This window comes from Staurois parvus, unplaced genomic scaffold, assembly GCF_062004578.1.
Source record: "Staurois parvus isolate SC_StPar_1 unplaced genomic scaffold, SC_StPar_1.0 ptg000189l, whole genome shotgun sequence".
Taxonomy (NCBI): Eukaryota; Metazoa; Chordata; class Amphibia; order Anura; family Ranidae; genus Staurois; species Staurois parvus.
In genome coordinates, this window is record NW_028317985.1 from 662,164 (window position 1) to 683,674 (window position 21,511).

A 21,511-nucleotide genomic window follows, 5' to 3' on the forward strand; every position below is an offset into this window, starting at 1 on the left:
TGATGATATTGGATGTGTTGCTGACAGCTGTCCTGCCCTTACCTGTTTTGGGTTTACTGGTTTCAAGAAGCACTGTCTGATGTGAACCATGCCTCGCAGAAAAGAGCTCTCAGAAGACCTACGATCGACAATTGTTGACTTGCATGAAGCTGGAAAGGGTTACATAAGTATCTCCAAAAGCCTTGATGTTCATGTGTCCACGGTAAGACAGACTGTCTACAAATGGAGAAAGTTTAGCACTGTTGCTACTCTCCCTAGGCGTTGTCGTCCTGTAAAAATGACTGCAAGAGCACAGTGCAGAATGCTGCATGAGGTAAAGAAGAATCCCAGAGTGTCAGCTAAAGACCTACAGAAATCTCTGGCACATGCTAACATTTTTGTTGACACATCTACAATAAGGAAAACATTAAACAAGAATGGAGTACATGGGAGGACACCACGGAGGAAGCCATTGCTGTCCAAAAAGAATATTGCAGCACGTTTGAAGTTTGCAAAAGAGCACCTGGATGTTCCACAGCACTACTGGCAAAATATACTGTGGACAGATGAAACCAAGATTGAGTTGTTTGGGAAGAACACACAACACTATGTGTGGAGAAAAAAAGGCACAGCACACCAACATCAAAACCTCATCCCCACTGTGAAACATGGCGGAGGGAGCATCATGGTTTGGGGCTGCTTTGCTGCCTCAGGGCCTGGACGGATTGTTGTCATTGATGGGAAAATGAATTCCAGAGTTTATCAAGACATTTTGCATGAAAACGTACGACCATCTGTCCACCAATTGAAGCTCCGCAGAGGACGGGTGATGCAACAGGACAATGACCCAAAGCATACAAGTAATTCAACAAAACAATGGCTGCAACAGCACAGAATACGCCTTCTGGAGTGGCCCAGTCAGAGTCCTGACCTCAACCCCATTGAAATGCTGTGGCATGACCTTAAGAGAGCGATTCACACCAGACATCCCAAGAATATTGCTACACTGAAACAGTTTTGTGAAGAGGAGTGGTCCGAAATGACTCCAGATCGTTGTGCAGGTCTGAACTGCAACTACAGGAAACGTTTGGTTGAGGTTATTGCTGCCAAAGGAGGGTCAACCAGTTATTAGGTCCAAAGGTTTACATACTTTTTCCTCCCTGCACTGTGAATGTTTACATGTTATGTGCAATAAAACCAAGGCAACATCTAATGTTTGTGTAGTATTATGTTCAGCAGATTGTGTTCTTCTATTGTTGTGACTTAGATGAGGTTCAGAGCACATTTTATGCCCAATTCATGCAAAACTCCACGTAATCCCAAGAAGTTCACATACTTTTTCTTGCAACTGTATGTGATTGCTCCAGGAAGGAAGACTCACAGTACAGCCCCTCCCTCCTTGCACATCATAGCGTTTCCTCTTCATGGGAGTGTGCTGGCCCAGCTCCCATGCCCCTCCCCCACCTCTTTACATCACTTTTTTTTAGCAACTGAGAAGGGAGAATACACTTGAGTCTGTAACTTATTCACTGCTTAATAGCCCTGTAATCTAGTTTTCATGAAATTGTTAATTACTGTGCTTTACTGCTTAGGTGTAATAACCTTGGTGAGCTCCTGAACCCCTCCTGCCCCCCCCCCCCTACTTCTGTTTGTTTGGAATGAGCAATGCATGATATACGGGGCCATGTGCACTGCTTCATGCACACTACAAATCCCATAGTCCAAAGCCTATCTTGGGAGCGAACAGAAGGTGGCTACATTACTACATACAGTGGGGCCATAGAGATGAACGTAGCCACTCTCTAACAGGAAGTCAGATCACAGCAGATAAAAAAGTTGGACATTTGGAGGAAATTCAGAGCAATAGAAAATACTTTTTTAGGGTAAGGCTAGTTTAGAGTCAGATTAACCCCTTCTGCGTGGAGAGACTGTCACTTTAATGTTTTTAGGACAAAGTAATAGTCACCATAAAGCCCCACTCCCCTCCCCCCATTTATCTGAGAATAAATCAACGGCACAGAAGCGTGGCTGTTTTATAAATTATTTATTCTTGATATTGATGTTTACTTGGAGCTTTCCTTTAAACCTAAATGACAGGTATATAAAAACTATTAGCACAGCTATGTTATTCGTTAAAAACAATAAAAGCGATTTCCTGACATCGGGTTTCCTTTAATACCTTACATCGCTGAAAAGGGAGGGCTGAGGCTTACAGCCAATCAGGATCTGCTGTATTGCACATGTGCACAGTAAACATGATGCCAGGAGGAGAGAGCAGAGTAATGACTGAGAAGTATCTTGCTGCTCCTGCACCGTCTAATCAGCAAGCTGGGGGGCGTGTTCTGGACCAGGCTGTGATGCTGTTACTGCAGTGGAGGTCGAGAATCTGCCTGTGCTTCAGGATGCTGGAATCGCAAAACTGGCTGTACAGCACTAGAACGCCTTAAGGAAGTAAAACAGTACCCACACATTTATCTCAATAGTATCTTTAGCTTCTTTCCTGGAGTTCAACTTTAACCCCTTAAAGCGATTGCGAACCCTGTACATATACCCAGTGAAGTGTGATACACAAAAATGAAAAAAATTCCGCACCATAGGTTGTACCTGTTTATCTGCAGCCCTCTCTCCTCTACGTCTGTTCAAAGTCCAGAATTTACATATTATTTTTGAGCTTCAAAAGACAGGGGACGAGGATCTGACATCACACAAAGTGTAGCAAAGAGCTGAGAGTAATCTGAGTCCTGAGGGGAGGGAATGGACTCCCTCCACACCACATATGTCAAACACAAGGGTTGTGGGCTGAATCTGGCCCACCAAGCTAATTCACATGGCCCTCGCACCTGTCCTGCAGCTGCGGCACCCCCTTGTCTCTGACCCCACCTTGTCTCAGCAGTCAGCAGCAAAGAAGAGGACAGAAGACCTCCAACAGATCCTGCGCCCCTCTGTGTAGCCACAGCACCCCTCATCTCCGCCTCCCCTGGTCTCAGCATTCAGCAGACTCCAGCCTTCCTGTGGTCCTCCTCCAGACCCTGCACTTTCTGCTTCACAGCTTCTTCCTGGCAGCATCATGAGGTAAAGGGGTTGCACTGTGATGTAAGGGAGGGTGAAGGACTCTTGACATCTGATGTAAGTGGGGCAGGGGGGTGCTCTGGACATTTAGTCTTTCAGATACTACCGGCCCTTTGAAGGCAACCATAATGCTGATGAAATCGAGTTTGACACCCTTATGGTACACAGTCTCATAGGGACACATGCACGGCTGAGGCTGTCAATCACCCTCTGTATGCTGGATCACCCCTCCCCCGTCCCTCTGGACCCCCTGGAGTCCACATTACCTATCCAAAGTGACTCAGGCTCGTAACAGAGGAATAAGAGACAGAAATCACAGTCTGAGGAAGGGAGCTTGACTCCCGAAACGCGTTAGTTTTCCTACCAGGTGGCTCTGAGATGGGACGGGTATTCTAAGACTGTATTTCTTGTATATGCCTGCTGTTTTCATGCGTTTGTATGTTTTTGTCTCTTGGCATTTGATTAAATTTGATGTATGTAATACACGAGGAGTCCGCGCCCTCCTCTGTGTGTTTTCCCAGTTCTCTGGAATTTTCCCAATTCATGGAGGGCTGCACCCGAGGAAGCATTACATACTGATAACTGTTTAAAGTACCCTGGTTTGAGCGCTGGAATGTTTTTCAAGAATATTGACAGAAATCACACTAAGTGCTTTGGATTAAGGCAAGTACACACTAGAGAAGGATACAGTATGCTTTGTTCATTTTCATTTGAGATGTTCACAACCACTATCACGCTGCCTCCCGTTGGCCCTTGAAGTGGTCTTTAATGTACGGGAAGCGACACGGCTTCTGTATCATGTGACTGCTGTGATTGGCTTTCACAGTGATCACATGATCAGCAGCTTGTCCACCTGACTTCTGATCAGAAGCCTTGACCAAGAGTGGCTGGTGACAGCTCGGTCAGTCCGTTGGGAGCGCGCTCAGTACACAACCTTGAGGACCAACACGTGCTGCTACTGTGCATTAATGCCCACTTTTCTTTCCGCCACAAATATGCGCTATGCGGTCGGGAAGAGGTTAAAAGCAGAGAGACAGGAGAATGTTGTGCACAAAGTCGTAGTAATACAAAGCCAGACCCCCGTAGACTGGTGGCAGCTGTGATTCAGCAATACTGTTAATAAACTTTGTAATAATAGCATTCTGACAGCTAACTATTGTTACTCTAAATCTCATTGCTCCATAACATTCTGTTCCACTTAGCGATGACCTATATTCATAATTATGACTCATTAAAAAGTGATATACCAGATAATGACCTCATAATTTTAGAAATAATAAAACTTGCAACTCAAGCACCAAAAATAATTTGTTTCTGTTGGAAATACCTTGTTTGATGATTTTGCACAATGTAATTACAGAGAATTATTGCGTTTTAGCTTTGCCTGGGAAGTGAAAGTCATACGTGCAGCACAGTAAGGGACAAGATTATCTGTAGATCAGGTACGGGGCCTGCCCTAGCCAATCAGAGGAAAGGATTGGTTCCGGCCTGTGGAGGAGAAGAAGTTGGAACTATTGTTTGAGGAGGTGGGGCATATGGGTAGCCCATTATGGGGTGAAGAGGGACAATATTGGGGAAAGGCTGTAGTGACATTGGGGGGGTGTTGGTTGGCATCGGGAATCCAGGCATTGGTGGTAGGGTCCTTAAGGTATTAATTCCAGTTTCCATTGTGTTGATTGGCATAAAACCAGGCATTGGCATGGGCGGCAGTGCGGCAGCAGTGTTCGGCACAGGAGAGGCAGCCCTCATTTGGTTCAGAGAAGGTCTCAGGTCTCCATGTTGGAACGGGTTGGAGGCTGAAGGAGCACTTACAGCTAAAAGTTAAAAAAAAAAAAAGTTTGAATCAAAATTTTCTACCTTACTTTCTTCTTCAGCATCGTACTTTGGTTCATGTTTACTCACCAGATGTGAAAGGGTTTTTGGTTTTGGCAGTAGAACTATAAGAGATGAGGCTGTCTAGGTTGACCAAGGTTCGAGCAGCTGGTTCCAAGAAGGACTCAGGAGTGTTGGGGCGAAGTTTAGAGTCAAGGTGATGATCTTCAGCTTTTAGATCTGGACTATGTGTGGCTGATTTAGCGGTGTGTTCAGAGTCTCCAAAAAAGTCCAGCTCTGCAAGAAAAATATAGACCTTTTGGCAAACAAGATGCAAGAATGAAAAAAAACAGGCTACTCTAGGAGGATGTAATTGTATTTTAGTGCATGTACATTTTGGGGTCTGTTTATTAAAAGTTTTCTGGACAAATGTCACAAGCATTCATCCAGTCACCTCAAATGTTCACTGTATTTAGCCTCATACATTTATTTCCTATGATCATCAACTCCATTTAGTGGTCATAATGCAGAATTTTCCCCATTAACGTATTTCAGGAAAATACTGCATCATGGACACTAGGTGGGGCTGACGATCATAGGAAATACATGTATTAGTCAAAATATAGTGAGAATTTAAGTGAATGCATTTGACATTGTCTACCAACTTTTTTTATAAATAGACCCCTCTGAGTTATCATTTTTAACATTCATCTCAAATTAGTTGAATGTGCCTTTCACATCTTTCTTGCATTTTCAAATTGTAGTCAATATAGTTCCTCTCTATTAAGGTTCTCATTTATTCAGACCACTCCACTCATCCCTATCCAGCACTATAGAGATGAGCCATATCAAATATATACTTTTTGTGGATGTTTCTACTTCTGAAAGCCCCCTAGTAAGCACTGGGGCACCCATTCAGAAAATTTTTGGAACGCGTAATTATGGTTCTCATACAGAATCATGAGGTATAGAACTACTTGATCTCACCAGCAGGTGGTGCTGTCAGTGAACCCTAGAATTGTAGCATTCTGTGCAAGAACACACCAGAGAGATGTGTGTTGTTGGGAAAATTGTATTGTGGAGCTGGGGGGCACCCAAAGAAATACAAGGGACTTTCCAGAGTATCAGGAATAGCTATGCATAAAATGAAGAGCAGACTGACAGCATGCCAATTAGCCCCAAGAAAGCGAACTGCTATCCCTGGTGATGTCACTGACCAAATATAGTAATGTCCACATTTGGTCAATGAGGTCATGGGGGATCCCCGGTGGTGTCACTGACCAAATATGGTCTTGTCTATATTTGGTCAGTGATATTACCGAGATATGTCAGTGGCGGGTGGGCAGGTTTTGTTAGTCTATAGTTATAATTTATTTAGATCTGTTACACTGGGTGATATGATTTATGATGTATTTACATTGTGGGACATTTCAGGTTTTTTAGAGAATTCAAAAAGTGTGTCTTTAAAATTAAATTTTTATTTTGGTGAATGAGTAAGGGTACTATATATCCTTTACTCACTCATGTGGAAAGCAGTATCTGGGAGTCCCCTTATTTTTAAAGGGGCTTCCTCTTTTAAAGCTTAGCCCTTTGAGGACCAATGGACGTATTAGTCCCATGTTTTTAATTGCCTTATCAGCTGATTAAGAACTTAAAATACTTTTTTTCTTTTGGTTTGAGTCAAAATATTAGTTCTTATCAACAAATGGATCTAGCTTTTTGCCAATTATTTTATGAAATGGCTTAGTTACAGCAACTGAAGTGTACGAACTTTAAAAACAAAAAATTGATTCTTTTGGCGTTCTGTAATCTTATGGTCCTCAAAGGGTTAAAATCCTCAGTGGTCAGCTGAATGGGCAGGGCAGGGGTATATCACTGGTTGTTAGGATGCTGGAAGCCTCCAGCTTCTTAACAACCAGGAGCTCTGAATGGGAAACTGTCATATTTATCAGATGTAGCAATACAGTACTGTTGTTAATGTTTCACTTCCCATTACAGCGGGAGCTTCAGACTTGACTGAACACCCATTTAAGTTGGCACTTTTCCAGACTTATGGACAAGTAAAATTCAGATCAAACTAGGAACTCACCCCTAGCACCAACCACATATAAATGGTCAGCTGCAATATATTCAATTGTGTTCTTGGGTTTAGATCCCTATAAAGGAACTCGGCACTGCATTCATGGCAAAGTCATCTTACCAAAAGAGTTATCTGTCTGGATGGAGGATGGTGATTGGGCGTCCTTCGTGGGTTGAGGTGGTACAAATAGATCATACATGACTTCATGTGGACCTATAAAAAAATAAAATGACCTTTTACATTTAAGCAAGGCCTGCTGAATCAATCAACCAGTTTTAAGTTTGACTGGAGTAAAGGAGAGGTTTAAAGAAGAAAAAGTAAAAGACACTTCAAATTCCTACAGAAAAGGACTGATTTGTCTTCAAAATAAAATTAGTTTCTACAAGACATACAGTAGTAGACTAAAGCTAGCCATAGATGGATTAAAACCAGGGGCGGATTGACAACTCATGGGGCCCCTGGGCAATAGGGGATCATGGGGCCCCTGTGTCCTCGCCCACACTCAAACCACACCCACAAAAAGCCTATGAAAGGTACTAGGGACATCTCATGGGGCCCCCTACTGACCCTGGGCTCGAGTTCCCCAATGGTCAGTCCGCCCCTGATTGAAACTCAACCTGTTCACCATGAACTGGCTAAATTTTGTATGGTTCCTGTTTGACCAAAGTTGACTATTAGATTGACTTCCATTGAATGGGAACATTGGAAATTTGTTTTAGTCAACCACTTCAACCTACAAGGCTACAGATGCTGATCAGTGTATTCTGATAACAGAGAGTTCTGCTGTCAGTACAATGTCCCAGTGGGGAGAATTCCTCCATCCCTTGTGTTGATGGAGGGATCTGTTTGTTTGTTTTTGTACAGTCCTCTATGGCCAGTTTAAGATTAGATTAGTATTTTAAAAGGTCGGTCCACACAAAAGAGATAATTAGTGGACCCTGGTAGGTTGTAATATGTCTTGAACACTCCAACAGTGAGATTTCCCTGCCAGAATCCCCTCTGTGTTTGTTCACCTGGTAGTTTTGGGTGTCCACCCCTCAGCTTTGTATGTCCCAGCTCCTATTATATTCTCCTTTATCCAACAGGGATGGTAAGAGCCCACCAATATGGGAACAGCAGGAGTGCAGAACGAGGAACCCAGTGCAGAGTTATCATCAACGAAGACCCCGTGAGACAGAGCCTGAACTTTGAAGTAAGGGCCTATTGACACCACAATGCATTCTACTCCAGCATGCATACTGTAGTGCGCCATGTTATACAGCCATTTAGAAAGAATGGCGTGAATTAAGCTTTTGCTGGGGAGAATGTCACCAGCACACAGAGTATCACCAATATGGGCCCAAAAGTTTTAATAAACAATCACATATTTACAGCAAGGCAACGTTTCGGAGTCTCGCAGGACCCCTTCATCAGGCATGTGACACATGCCTGATGAAGGGGTCCTGCGAGAGTCTGAAACGTTGCCTTGCTGTAACTATGTGATCGTTTATTAAAACTTTTTGTGATCCTCGATGTGCTGCTGACATTCTCATTTGCTGATTCCAGCCGACGGTCGCTGCAGCACCCACTTATACACACAGCCATTTTTAACACAGGAACGTGTGCGTTTGGATTGTACACTTGAAGCCTTTGCTGGCCACATGTTGAGAGTCCGGACCAGAAGAAATGGACCACTTTATACACAGACCTGTACTGGATGTAAATTTTGTAATCAGTCTCACCTTTCTCCTTGTCCCCCCAAGGATCGAACACCGGGCTTTTGGATACCTGAGGCTCGTCCCAGCCTGATGGCGAATCGCAGCTGAAGATGATGCTCTGACTTGCGTTGTCCGCTTTTAACTGAGTGCTGTGAGACGCATCCCAGGGCAGGGGAGAGGTACTGGAATTTTGATCTGAAAGAATGATCCCAAAGCTTTGTTATACATGACAGAATGTTTTAGGATTATTACGCTTCTATCATTACATAATATTTACCCATTTATTTCAGCACTTTGAAAAGACAGTGACTATTTTCTCCAACACTTTCAAGTTACCTTCTGTTCCATAAAAGAGCTATTGTTGCTAGTTATGTATTATTCATTGTACATTTGGCAGAAACATTGTTTTTCTTTAGCGCTTTACACAAGACTGATATATCTTCTGCTCCAGGCAAACCATTTATCTCCATGCTGCGTGGAGTGGAGCAGAGCATGATTATTTTACCAGATCTTTAGTGGAACCCTTTACCTGGAATGGCCATAACAAGCTCTTGGATCCATGAGCCATACCCCACACCAGGGGCGAACTGACAACTCATGGGGCCCCTGGGCAATAGGGGATCATGGGGCCCTTGTGTAATTGCCCAAACTCAAACCACATCCAAAAAAGCATATGAAAGGTATCAGGGGCATCTCATGGGGCCCCCTACTGACCCCGGGCCCTCGGTCAGTGCCCGAGTGCTCGAATGGTCAGTCCACCCCTGCCCCACACCACTTGAAACTGAAGACACTGTATTGGATTGAGTCACTTTCTGAAGGAATTACATGCTTTAATGCAATAATGGCAACCTCTTACCATTACTTGCACATTATGTTCATTTCCTCTTGCCATATATCAGCTGTCTAAATGATATGTGCAAAGTAAGACCACATTTATTGAACTCTAAAGTCACAAGTGTTGCTTTAAAGGTCAGGTCATTTGAAGTGATATTTTCCATATAAGTGGAGTCTGTTCTTGACTAGTGAAGAACCTGAACCTGGAAGGAAGCTGCTTTGCCAGCGGCATTTATATAAAGGAGTGGAGATGTTCGTGACATCATTGAACTAATATGACCACAATGACACTAATCTAATATGGTCATACGGTCAATAACACTGACCTAATAAAGCCACGTGGCCAATGACACTGACCTAATATAGCCATGTGGTCAATGACCTAACAAAGCCATGTGGTCAATGCCAATGACCTAATATAGCCATGTGGTCTATGACCTAACAAAGCCATGTAGTCAATGACAATGACCTAATAAAGCCATGTGGTCAATGCCAATGACCTAATATAGCCATGTGGTCTATGACCTAACAAAGCCATGTAGTCAATGACAATAACCTAATATAGCCATGTGGTCAATGACATGGCACTAATATGGTCATGTGACCATACTAGATCAATAATGTCATGAGCATCCCCTCAACTTTGTGTACCCCATAGCTGCACACACTCAAAGGAACAGGAATGATTGTGACATCATTGACCAAATGGGGGAGATTTACTAAAAACGAGTGCAATCAGAATCTGGTAGCCAATCAGCTTCTAACTTCAGCTTGTTCAGTTAAGCTTTGGCAAAAAAAACTGGAAGCTGATCGTTTTTTATGCAAAGCTGCACCAGATTTTGCACTCTCCAGTTTATATAATTAACCCCCAATATGTCTTTGACATAAGATGGCCATGTACCCAATATTAACCGTTTCAATACCGTGCAATTTTACACCTTCCTGCCCAGGCCAGTTTTCAGGTTTCAGCGCTCTCACACTTTGAATGACAATTGCGCGGTCATACAACGCTGTACCCAAACTAAAATTTTATCATTTTCTTCACACAACTAGAGCTTTCTTTTGGTGGTATTTAATCACCGCTGGGGTTTTTATTTTTTGCTAAATTAACAAAAAAAGATCAAAAATTTTGAAAAAAAAACCACATTTTTCTTTGTTTCTGTTATAAAAGTTTACAAATAAATAATTGTTCTTCATAAATTTAGGCCGAGATGTATTCTGCTACATGTCTTTGGTGAAAATAACCCAAATTAGGATGTATTTTTTAGTTTGTAGGAAAGTTATAGAGTTCACAAACTATGGTATAGATCTGAAAATTGATGAATCCTGAAGTACTGACAGCCAATCTAATTTCTTGAGGTCCAAGAATGTCAGAATAGTACAGATATCCCCCAAATGACCCCTTTTTGCAGAGTAGACAGTCCGACGTACTTCATAAGAGGCATGGCGAGTTTTTTGAAGTTGTATTTTTTTGTCATAATTTTTTGGAAAATTAAAAAATTAAAAAAATTATTTTCACTATTTTTTTTTTTTACATACTGTCACCAGTGCAGTACAGTGTCATCATATAACTGGCATGGCGGTGAACAGGGACACTGACTGGTGACAGTATGAAAAAAAAATATATATATTTTTTATTTTTTTTTATTTTTTTATTATATTTAATTTTTTATTAAATTTTTTTTTATTTTTTTAAGATTTATTTTTCATATTTTACTATGACCAAAGTAGTACAATGTTACCATAGTAACATTGTACTACTTTGGGGAAGTGATCAGTATTTTTTTTTTTTTTTTTTTACACAATTTGCTTATAGCAAAGAATTACTTTGCTATAAGCAAGCATTTACCTGAATGAAATCGATTTATTCAGCTTTTTTTTTTTGTGCTTAGCTGTGATTTGGTCACAGCTAATCACATGACATGTGCATGTGATTAGCTGTGACCATTCACAGCTAGGCACTAGTATACAATGGATGGCATCATGAATGAAGCCATCCATTGTATACAACTGTCATGTAACCTGCTGTGATTGGTCACAGCAGGTCACATGGTACCAGCAACGGGAGCCGGTACTCGGATCTGTCATCGGCCGTGTCCGAGGTGCACGGCCGGTGACAGATCGCACTGCTGCGCCGCTCTGCATTAGCACAAACAGCGCATGTGCGGGAGCACGCCAAATGGCGTGCACCCGGAATGGAGAGACACTTCTGAAGCCGCCAAACGGCCATTGGCCGGGCGGCTAATGGTTAATGACCGAATATAGTCATGCAGTCAATGACAATGTCGGAATATGGTGATGCAGTCAATGACATTGACCGAATATAGCCACATGGCCAATGACATTGACCTAATAGAATCATGTAGTCAATGACACTGACGAAACATGGCCATGTGGCCATATTAAATCGATGATCCCTGTTTCGTTGTGTATTTGCAGCTGAAGGGCAGGGAATTCACAGAAGTTGACTTCTGGTTTTGGCCAAACACTGAAAATGAACCCAGAGTTGAATCCAACCTCTTCCCTATTCTTGACAACCTTAAACTTTTGGGTGCTTACGCCCACCTTTGTGTCTCAGCACCTCCTGTTACATTCTTCATATTATGAAATAAATAAATAAATATAAATCCAGCACAGATGCTGGGGGCTGCTCATAAATGATCTATTAAAGTCCCAGAGATGTTTAAGAAAATGTCAGGGCGTTCAACCCTCTAGCATCTAATAAACACTAAAACAACAGCTTTGAGTCGACCAACACTTTCAGATCAAGACCACCGTTAGCTAACATCAGGGCATTTATGATCACTTCTAGCCATGTTCCAATTTCAAACCTTGATTCCTTTCAGACAGTTTCAGAGATCACGTACTTGTAGGTCTCCAGGCTGGAAACAAAGGGCTTGTGTTTGTTGATGGAAAGGAACTGGTATGTTGGGAATCCCAGTCACTGGAAGATGACTGAGGTGGGCCAAATATATCCATCAGATCCGACAGGTGTGTCTAGAAGATGATGAGCATAAGTTATTAACAGATCAAAATATAATCTGATGTACTGTCTAAATTGTGATTTTTCTATAAAATTTGACAGCCCTACTGTGCACTAAGTAAAAGGAGGTATGCATTAATAAGATATCACCTTTTGATGGCAGGGTAAGGAAGCATGTGATGATCACTTATTTTATTTATTACAGGCATTTACAGTCTCTGCCCTCAAGGAGCTGACAATCTAAGCTCCCTACCTTAAACACATACATAAAAATATTCGGGCTGATTTAGAGCCAATTACTTAACTAGCATGTTTTTTTAAATGTTACTAAACCCAGGACCCTGCATTCACTATATCCGGTCTCCCTGGACCCTGCATTCACTATATCCGGTCTCCCCAGGACCCTGCATTCACTATATCTGGTCTCCCCGGACCCTGCATTCACTATATCTGGTCTCCCCGGACCCTGCATTCACTATATCCGGTCTCCCCAGGACCCTGCATTCACTATATCCGGTCTCCCCAGGACCCTGCATTCACTATATCCGGTCTCCCTGGACCCTGCATTCATTATATCCGGTCTCCCCAGACCCTGCATTCACTATATCTGGTCTCCCCGGACCCTGCATTCACTATATCTGGTCTCCCCAGACCCTGCATTCACTATATCTGGGCTCCCCGGATCCTGCATTCACTATATCTGGTCTCCCCGGACCCTGCAATCACTATATCTGGTTTCCCCGGGCCCTACATTCACTATATCCGGTCTCCCCGGATCCTGCATTCACTATATCCGGTCTCCCTGGACCCTGCATTCACTATATCCGGTCTCCCCAGACCCTTCATTCACTATATCCGGTCTCCCCGGATCCTGCATTCACTATATCTGGTCTCCCCGGACCCTGCATTCACTATATCCGGTCTCCCCGGACCCTGCAATCACTATATCTGGTCTCCCCAGACCCTGTATTCACTATATCAGGTCTCCCCTGTCCCTGCATTCACTATATCCGGTCTCCCCAGACCCTGCATTCACTATATCAGGTCTCCCTGGACCCTGCATTCACTATATCTGGTCTCCCAGGACCCTGCATTCACTTTATCTGGTCTCCCAGGACCCTGCATTAACTATATCTGGGCTCCCCGGACCCTGCATTCACTATATCTGGTCTCCCCGGACCCTGCATTCACTATATCTGGTCTCCCTGGACCCTTCAGTCACTATATCAGGTCTCCTCGGACCCTGCATTCACTATATCTGGTCTCCCAGGATTCTGCGTTCACTATATCTGGTCTCCCAGTACCCTGCGTTCACGATATCCGGTCTCCCCGGACCCTGCATTCACTATATCAGGTCTCCTCGGACCCTGCATTCACTATATCTGGTCTCCTAGGATCCTGCATTCACTATATCTGCTCTCTCCGGACCCTGCATTCACTATATCTGGTCTCCCAGGACCCTGCATTCACTATATCTGGTCTCCCAGGATCCTGCATTCACTATATCTGGTCTCCCAGGCCCCTGCATTGACTTTATCTGGTCTCCCAGGACCCTGCATTCACTATATCTGGTCTCCCAGGACCCTGCATTCACTTTATCTAGTCTCCCAGAACCCTGCGTTCACTATATCTGGTCTCCTACACTACACAGAACATGGAAAAGCAATTATTTTAGTAAATATAAACTGCTAAATACCTTTTCTCATCAGCCGTACATAGCAGTCTTGTGACTGCTAATCTGTCCAGCAGAGCACTGGTTAGTTAAAGCTTTTAGAAGAAGTTTTCATTCTCCTCTCACTGTCCTATGAGACTGCATGACCCCTGACCCTCTGTCTGGACAGTGCTGATTGGCCTTGTGCTGATCACATGCACCCTTCCAAAAAAAAAAACCTCTAGCAATACATGCCAAACTAAGCATGTGCAGCTTGCCCCCAAGGCTCTGTTCTAACAGAAGATGAGTCGGGAACAGTAGAAGAAGGGGAGGATCAGAGAAGACAGGATCAAACATCCTTTTTACACAATGCACAGGATTAACCCCTTAAGTTCCACAGTGACTATAACAAGCATGCTTTACTGCATATATGGACTGATTTTACTGTTGTGGGTTTAGTAACACACAACAGAGGCAGGGGAGTGAAGAAAAGGTAAGACTCGAAGACTTTGTGCGAAGGAGTAGTTATAAAACATTTGCATAGCTGTTCATCCATCAAAACTACATGTGAATTAATTCTGTGTAAATGGGGCAAAATCAAATTTTCTCTGGGTTTACTCTTTGCAGTTTGAATGTGTAATTGCGGAAATACTATGGTGTTGATTTACTAAAGGCAAATAGACTGTGCACTTTGCAAAGTGCAGTTGTTCCAGAGCTTATCAATTGAGGCGAAGAATACCCAATCACTTGCAAGAGAAATGAAAAAAAAAGAGCATTTTGCTTGCACATGATTGGATGATGGAAGTCAGCAGAGCTTCTGCTCATTTACTAAGCTCTGGAGCAACTGCTCTTACAGTCTATTTGCCTTTAGTAAATCAATCCCACATTACGGCCACTAGATAGAGCTGACTGTCATAGGAAATAAATATGTTCCTTAGCGCCGCCCAGTGGCCATTTTGTGGTATTTTTCACGTTCACAGATTCGAATTACAGAGAACGTAAAAAACACATATTTTGCCCAGTTTTCACAGAGCGAATAAATATGCAGCTTCCAAGGTTAAACAGCTATGCAAATTTTTATGAACACACTTGTGTAGGAAATACAGGCGTACCTCGGTTTACAAATGCAATGCGTTCTCTGGGACGTTTCGTATTGCAAAAAAAACGAAATGCGGTTTCCCATAGGAATGCATTGAAAACCAATTAATCCATTCCGGAGGTCAGAAAAAAGTAAAAAAAAGTCTTTTATCTGTTCACAATTCTTTATAAAGTGCACTTTAAAGGCATAAATACTGTACAGGGACATGATTAAAAATCAATTTGTAAATGCATTGAAAACCAATTAATCCATTCTGGAGGTCAGAAAAAAGTCAAAAAAAGTCTTATCTGTTCAAAACTCTTTATAAAGTGCATTTTACAGGCATAAAGGGACATGATTAAAAATTAATTCATAAATGCATTGAAAACCAATTAATCCGTTCTGGAGGTCAGAAAAAAGTAAAAAAAAGTCTTTTATCTGTTCAAAATTCTTTATAAAGTTACTGTACAGGGACATGATTAAAAATTAATTTGTAAATGCAATGAAAACCAATTAATCCATTCTGGAGGTCAGAAAAAAGTTTAACTGTTCAAAACTCTTTATAAAGTGCACTTTAAAGGCATAAATACTGTACAGGGACATGATTAAAAATCAATTTGTAAATGCATTGAAAACCAATTAATCCGTTCCGGAGGTCAGAAAAAAATCAAAAAAAGTATTTTATCTTTTCAAAACTCTTTATAAAGTTACTGTACAGGGACATGATTAAAAATTAATTTGTAAATGCAATGAAAACCAATTAATCCATTCTGGAGGTCAGAAAAAAGTTTAACTGTTCAAAACTCTTTATAAAGTGCACTTTAAAGGCATAAATACTGTACAGGGACATGATTAAAAATCAATTTGTAAATGCATTGAAAACCAATTAATCCGTTCCGGAGGTCAGAAAAAAGTCAAAAAAAGTATTTTATCTGTTCAAAACTCTTTATAAAGTTACTGTTACAGGGACATGATTAAAAATTAATTCGTAAATGCAATGAAAACCAATTAATCCATTCTGGAGGTCAGAAAAAAGTTTATCTGTTCAAAATTTTTTATAAAGTGCACTTTACAGGCATAAATACTGTACATGGGCATGATTAAAAATTAATTCATAAATGCATTGAAAACCAATTAATCCGTTCTGGAGGTCAGAAAAAAGTAAAAAAAAAAGTAATTTATCTGTTCAATACTCTTTATAAAGTGCACTTTAAAGGCATAAATACTGTACAGGGACATGATTAAAAATCAATTTGTAAATGCATTGAAAATTAATTAATCCGTTCTGGAGGTCAGAAAAAAGTCAAAAAAAGTTTTATCTGTTCAAAACTCTTTATAAAGTGCACTTTAAAGGCATAAATACTGTACAGGGACATGATTAAAAATCAATTTGTAAATGCATTGAAAACCAATTAATCTGTTCTGGAGGTCAGAAAAAATTCAAAAAAAGTTTTATCTGTTCTATACTCTTTATAAAATGCATTTTAAAGGCATAAATACTGTACAGGGACATGATTAAAAATGAATTCATAAATGTATTGAAAACCAATTAATCCGTTCTGGAGGTCAGAAAAAAGTCAAAAAAAGTCTTTTATCTGTTCAAAATTCTTTATAAAGTGCACTTTAAAGGCATAAATACTGTACAGGGACATGATTAAAAAAAATTCCAGAATGGCTCCAAAACTCAATGCAAAAAGTGCTCCAACACCTTCACACTAGACGCCACATTCTACCCACAGACTCCAGCATGCACGGGGGCCGGCGCTATAAACCTCCCAGGCGCAATGCATCCTGCGGAAACTTGCTTCGTGTTGTGAAAAAAATTTGTAAACAGAGGCATTATTTTCAATGGATTTTCATTCCTAAACCGAAAATTACATTGACAGAGGCGTTTGTAAACCGAGGTACAGAGGTGGACTGACAACTCATGGGGCCCCCGGGCAATAGGGGATCATGGGGCCCCTGTGTCTTTTACCAAACTCAAAAAAGCCTATGAAAAAGGTACCAGGGGCATCTCATGGGGCCCCCTACTGACCAAGTTTCCAAATGGTCAGTCCTCCCCCCCCTGCCGAGGTACCACTGTAGTATGTAATGAATATGGCTGTCTCCATCTACATTTATAATTACAGACTATACATGGAAGCAATGGGGTTGATTTACTTTAGGAAAATAGACCGTGCAATTTGCAAGCGTAGTTGCCCTCTGCAAGTGCAGTTTCTCCAGACTTTATTAAACGAGGCGAAGTTTCCCCCCATCCACATAATTGAATGATGGAAGCCAGCAGAGCTTCCCCTCAGCTCTGGAGCCACTGCACTTGCAAAGTGCACAGTCTGTTTCTCTAAAGTAAATCAACCCTGGTGTTTTTAAAGTGAATCTGTTGCCAGAAAATAGAAAGTCTCCCTGCAAAAGAATGAGGCAGGTGGCGACTCCACAATCTTTTTCTGGAAGAGCTCCGCCAGATAAAGAATTGTCACCTGTAGGTGTGTTGAGTGTCTTCTGCATGCTTGTGGTTCAACCCGCCAACCTCTTCATTACTACCGTGTCCCTGTAGAGTAGTAATGTAGCGGTCAGCGGGTGGCACCGCAGGGGGCAACGGGGTGCCCAGGCATCTGACATTGCCAGAAGTTTGCTGAACATTCTTCAGCCAGCCTAGCTCTTCAAGAAAGTGAAGATCAGACTTATCGCCTGCCAGACTGGTATTATCATTCTTCTTTTTTTCTTTTTTACTTTTATTTACTGCAAGCCTATAACATTGAAAAAAAAAAGCACTTTTTCTTTAGGGTAACAAAAATTCTCTTTAGTAGATACCCCCCCCCAACTAAAGCAGAAAAACACTTTGAGGTTTTTTCATTCAAACAGTGTGCTGAACTAAAAAAAAAAATATCCACACAATAGATCTTCCCCCACTGCGCTGTGAAACCTAAGGGGTTAATCCTCTGTCAGAATATACTGATCAGTACACCAGCCATTGGCTGCAGCAGCTGATCAAATGCTGGTTTTCCGGCAGGACCATTTGACAGAAGTCAGTCATTAGACAAGCTTGTTCCTGTTGAACCGGCCAAATTTCAATATGCGTATTACCAGCTTAAATTGTTACTAAACCCACAACAGTACAATCAGTCTGTAGATGCAGTAAAGCATGCTTGTTATACTCACTGTGGAACCTAAGGGGTTAATCCTCTGCATTGTGTAAAAAGGATGTTTGATCCTGTCTTCACTGATTCTCCCCCTTTCTACTGTCCCCAATCCATCTGCTGATAGAAGAGACTTGGGGGCAAGCTGCACATGCTCAGTTTGGCGTGTTTTGCTAGAGAGTTTTTCTTTTTGTTGGGTCAACACAGGGCCAATCGGTGCTGTCCAGACAGAGGGTCGGGGGTTATGCAGCCTCACAGGACAATTAGGGAAGAATGAAAACCCCTCCTACAAGCTTTAACCAGTACTCTGCTTGACAGATAGAAGTCACAAGACTGCTATATAGTATTTAGCAGTTTGTATTTACTAAAATAATTGCATTTCCATGTTCTGTGTACTGTGGACAGATATAATGAATGCAGGGTCCCGGGAGACCAGATATAGTGAATGCAGGGTCCGGGGAGACCAGATATAGTGAATGCAGGGTCCAGGGAGACCGGATATAGTGAATGCAGGGTCCAGGGAGACCAGATATAGTGAATGCAGGGTCCGGGGAGACCAGATATAATGAATGCAGGGTCCTGGGAGACCAGATATAGTGAATGCAGGGTCCTGGGAGACCAGATATAGTGAATGCAGGGTCTGGGGAGACCAGATATAATGAATGCAGGGTCCAGGGAGACCGGATATAGTGAATGCAGGGTCCGGGGAGACCAGATATAGTGAATGCAGGGTCCGAGGAGACCAGATATAGTGAATGCAGGGTCCGGGGAGACCGGATATAGTGAATGCAGGGTCCGGGGAGACCGGATATAGTGAATGCAGGGTCCGGGGAGACCAGATATAGTGAATGCAGGGTCTGGGAGACCAGATATAGTGAATGCAGGGTCCTGGGAGACCAGATATAGTGAATGCAGGGTCTGGGGAGACCAGATATAGTGAATGCAGGGTCCGGGGAGAGCAGATATAGTGAATGCAGGGTCCTGGGAGATCAGATATGGGGAATGCAGGATCCGGGGAGACCAGATATAGTGAATGCAGGGTCCGGGGAGACTGGATATAGTGAATGCAGGGTCCTGGGAGACCAGATATAGTGAATGCAGGGTCTGGGGAGACCAGATATAGTGAATGCTGGGTCCGGGGAGACCAGATATAGTGAATGCAGGGTCCAGGGAGACCAGATATAGTGAATACAGGGTCCTGGGAGATCAGATATGGGGAATGCAGGATCCGGGGAGACCAGATATAAAGAATGCAGGGTCCGGGGAGACTGGATATAGTGAATGCAGGGTCCTGGGAGACCAGATATAGTGAATGCAGGGTCTGGGGAGACCAGATATAGTGAATGCTGGGTCCGGGGAGACCAGATATAGAGAATGCAGGGTCCTGGGAGACTAGATATAGTGAGTGCGGGGTCCAGGGAGACCGGATATAGTGAATGAAGGGTCCGGGGAGACCAGATATAGTGAATGCAGGGTCCTGGGAGACTAGATATAGTGAGTGCGGGGTCCAGGGAGACCAGATATAGTGAATGCAGGGTCCGGGGAGACCAGATATAGTGAATGCAGGGTCCTGGGAGACTAGATATAGTGAGTGCGGGGTCCAGGAAGACCAGATATAGTGAATACAGGGTCCGGGGAGACCAGATATAGTGAATGCAGGGTCCAGGGAGACCAGATATAGTGAATGCAGGGTCCTGGGAGACCAGATATAGTGAATGCAGGGTCCAGGGAGACCAGATATAGTGAATGCTGGGTCCGGGGAGACCAGATATAGAGAATGCAGGGTCCAGGGAGACCAGATATAGTGAATGCTGGGTTAGGGGAGACCAGATATAGAGAATGCAGGGTCCGGGGAGACCAGATATAGTGAATGCAGGGTCCGGGGAGACCAGATATAGTGAATGCAGGGTCCGGGGTTTAGTAACACTTTAAGGCTGTAATGCTGGTTTAGTTTAGGGAGATATAACAGAGATACATACTTATTTCATTCATTTCTCCCCCAGTAACCCACCCTCTTCTCAACACTCAATCCAGCCCCAGTATATGGACTGGCCATCATCGACCTCATATACAAAGCAGAACTCCTGGCCCTGCATTATACATGATGAGATCAATAAGGGGGCAGCAGCATCAAAGTGGCATCATGGGACCAGTCGTCCAATGGGAAGGAAGCCTTTGGAAGTGGGGAGAATTAATATTACCTTTTTAGACTCTCTAGACTAGGGCTAGGCTCACACCTTTGCATTTTTGTTTTCCTGCATTTTTTCTGCATTTTTCAACACATTTTGCACATGCTTTGACTCTTTTTTAATATATTTTCATGCGTTTTCTTGCATGATGTGTTTTTAGCATTGTTCAATAAAATTGTATTTAGGATCAAAACGCATGAATTAAATAAATGGACCTGAGCTACTTTTATAAATGCACAGAGATGCAGAGCGCACATGTAAGCATTGCCATTGCTGACACATGCGTTTTAGCACGTTACGATGTGCACATTAAAATCTGAATGGGACTTAAAAGAGCAATAGATTGTGTGTGTGTGTGTTGGGGGGGGGGGAGTTCTTCCACAATGGGATTTTACTAAACTGGTTGGAATTTAGTACTAGATGTGTATCTACACCTTGGACTTTGCCATGATTATGTGCATCGCAACATGACAGATAACACGTATGACCAGGTTGATCTATGGTTTCTATAGTCTAGAGCATTACCTCTTTTTTCCTCTCTATCTCTGGCTCCTCTGGCTCCATTGACAGCTGGGTCTCTATCAGAGCCTTCTCAATTATTGATATCTCTCCTTGATGTGACTTCATCTCCTAAATGAAGGATGGTTTCTGTTAGAGACGTGCCAAGTTGAAGGAACACATTCAGTAAATAGCAGAAAAGGAAAGCTGCCAGGAGACAAACAAGGAAGCTGCCAATGTTGCCCTCCACCTTCTATGTGCTATCATGGTGATCCTCTGGCTCCTGGGCTTTCTAAATTCGAGATCTGAGCCAGTGGCTTTAATTACCAAAGCCAGATTAGTATGCCCTTTGGACAACTCTACAGGCAATTTATACAAGAGGCCAACAAACACAGTCTATGAGAATCACTTATAGCAAGTTTCCTTGAAATTATGGTTGACCTAAAAGGTGCATGATTGGTGGAAGGTATTTGGACCATGTAATACTTACAATTCATATTCCTCTTT

At 42.6% G+C, this 21,511-nt stretch overlaps 1 protein-coding gene and 1 long non-coding RNA gene across 3 annotated transcripts in view; one reads left to right on the forward strand and one right to left on the reverse strand.

The window, feature by feature from the left end:
• Nucleotides 1–10,924, forward strand: part of LOC149461986 (uncharacterized) — a 40,520-nt gene extending 29,596 nt beyond the window's left edge. Inside the window, exons 2-3 of the long non-coding RNA XR_016312741.1 lie at nt 8,026–8,132; nt 8,683–10,924. This is a non-coding gene — a long non-coding RNA (uncharacterized LOC149461986). The remainder of the gene's footprint in view (nt 1–8,025; nt 8,133–8,682) is intronic.
• Nucleotides 2,009–21,511, reverse strand: part of EPN3 (epsin 3) — a 62,124-nt gene continuing 42,621 nt past the window's right edge. The window contains exons 5-10 of one of the 2 annotated variants that reach the window (XM_089677595.1): nt 21,032–21,136; nt 12,339–12,468; nt 8,662–8,832; nt 7,061–7,153; nt 4,951–5,157; nt 2,009–4,862 (exon numbers count right to left, since the gene is read on the reverse strand). In XM_089677595.1, the coding sequence (XP_089533721.1) occupies nt 4,513–4,862; nt 4,951–5,157; nt 7,061–7,153; nt 8,662–8,832; nt 12,339–12,468; nt 21,032–21,136 (1,056 nt within the window). In that variant the 3' untranslated portion in view covers nt 2,009–4,512. The remainder of the gene's footprint in view (nt 4,863–4,950; nt 5,158–7,060; nt 7,154–8,661; nt 8,833–12,338; nt 12,469–21,031; nt 21,137–21,511) is intronic. The other variant, XM_089677596.1, reaches the window with a different exon arrangement.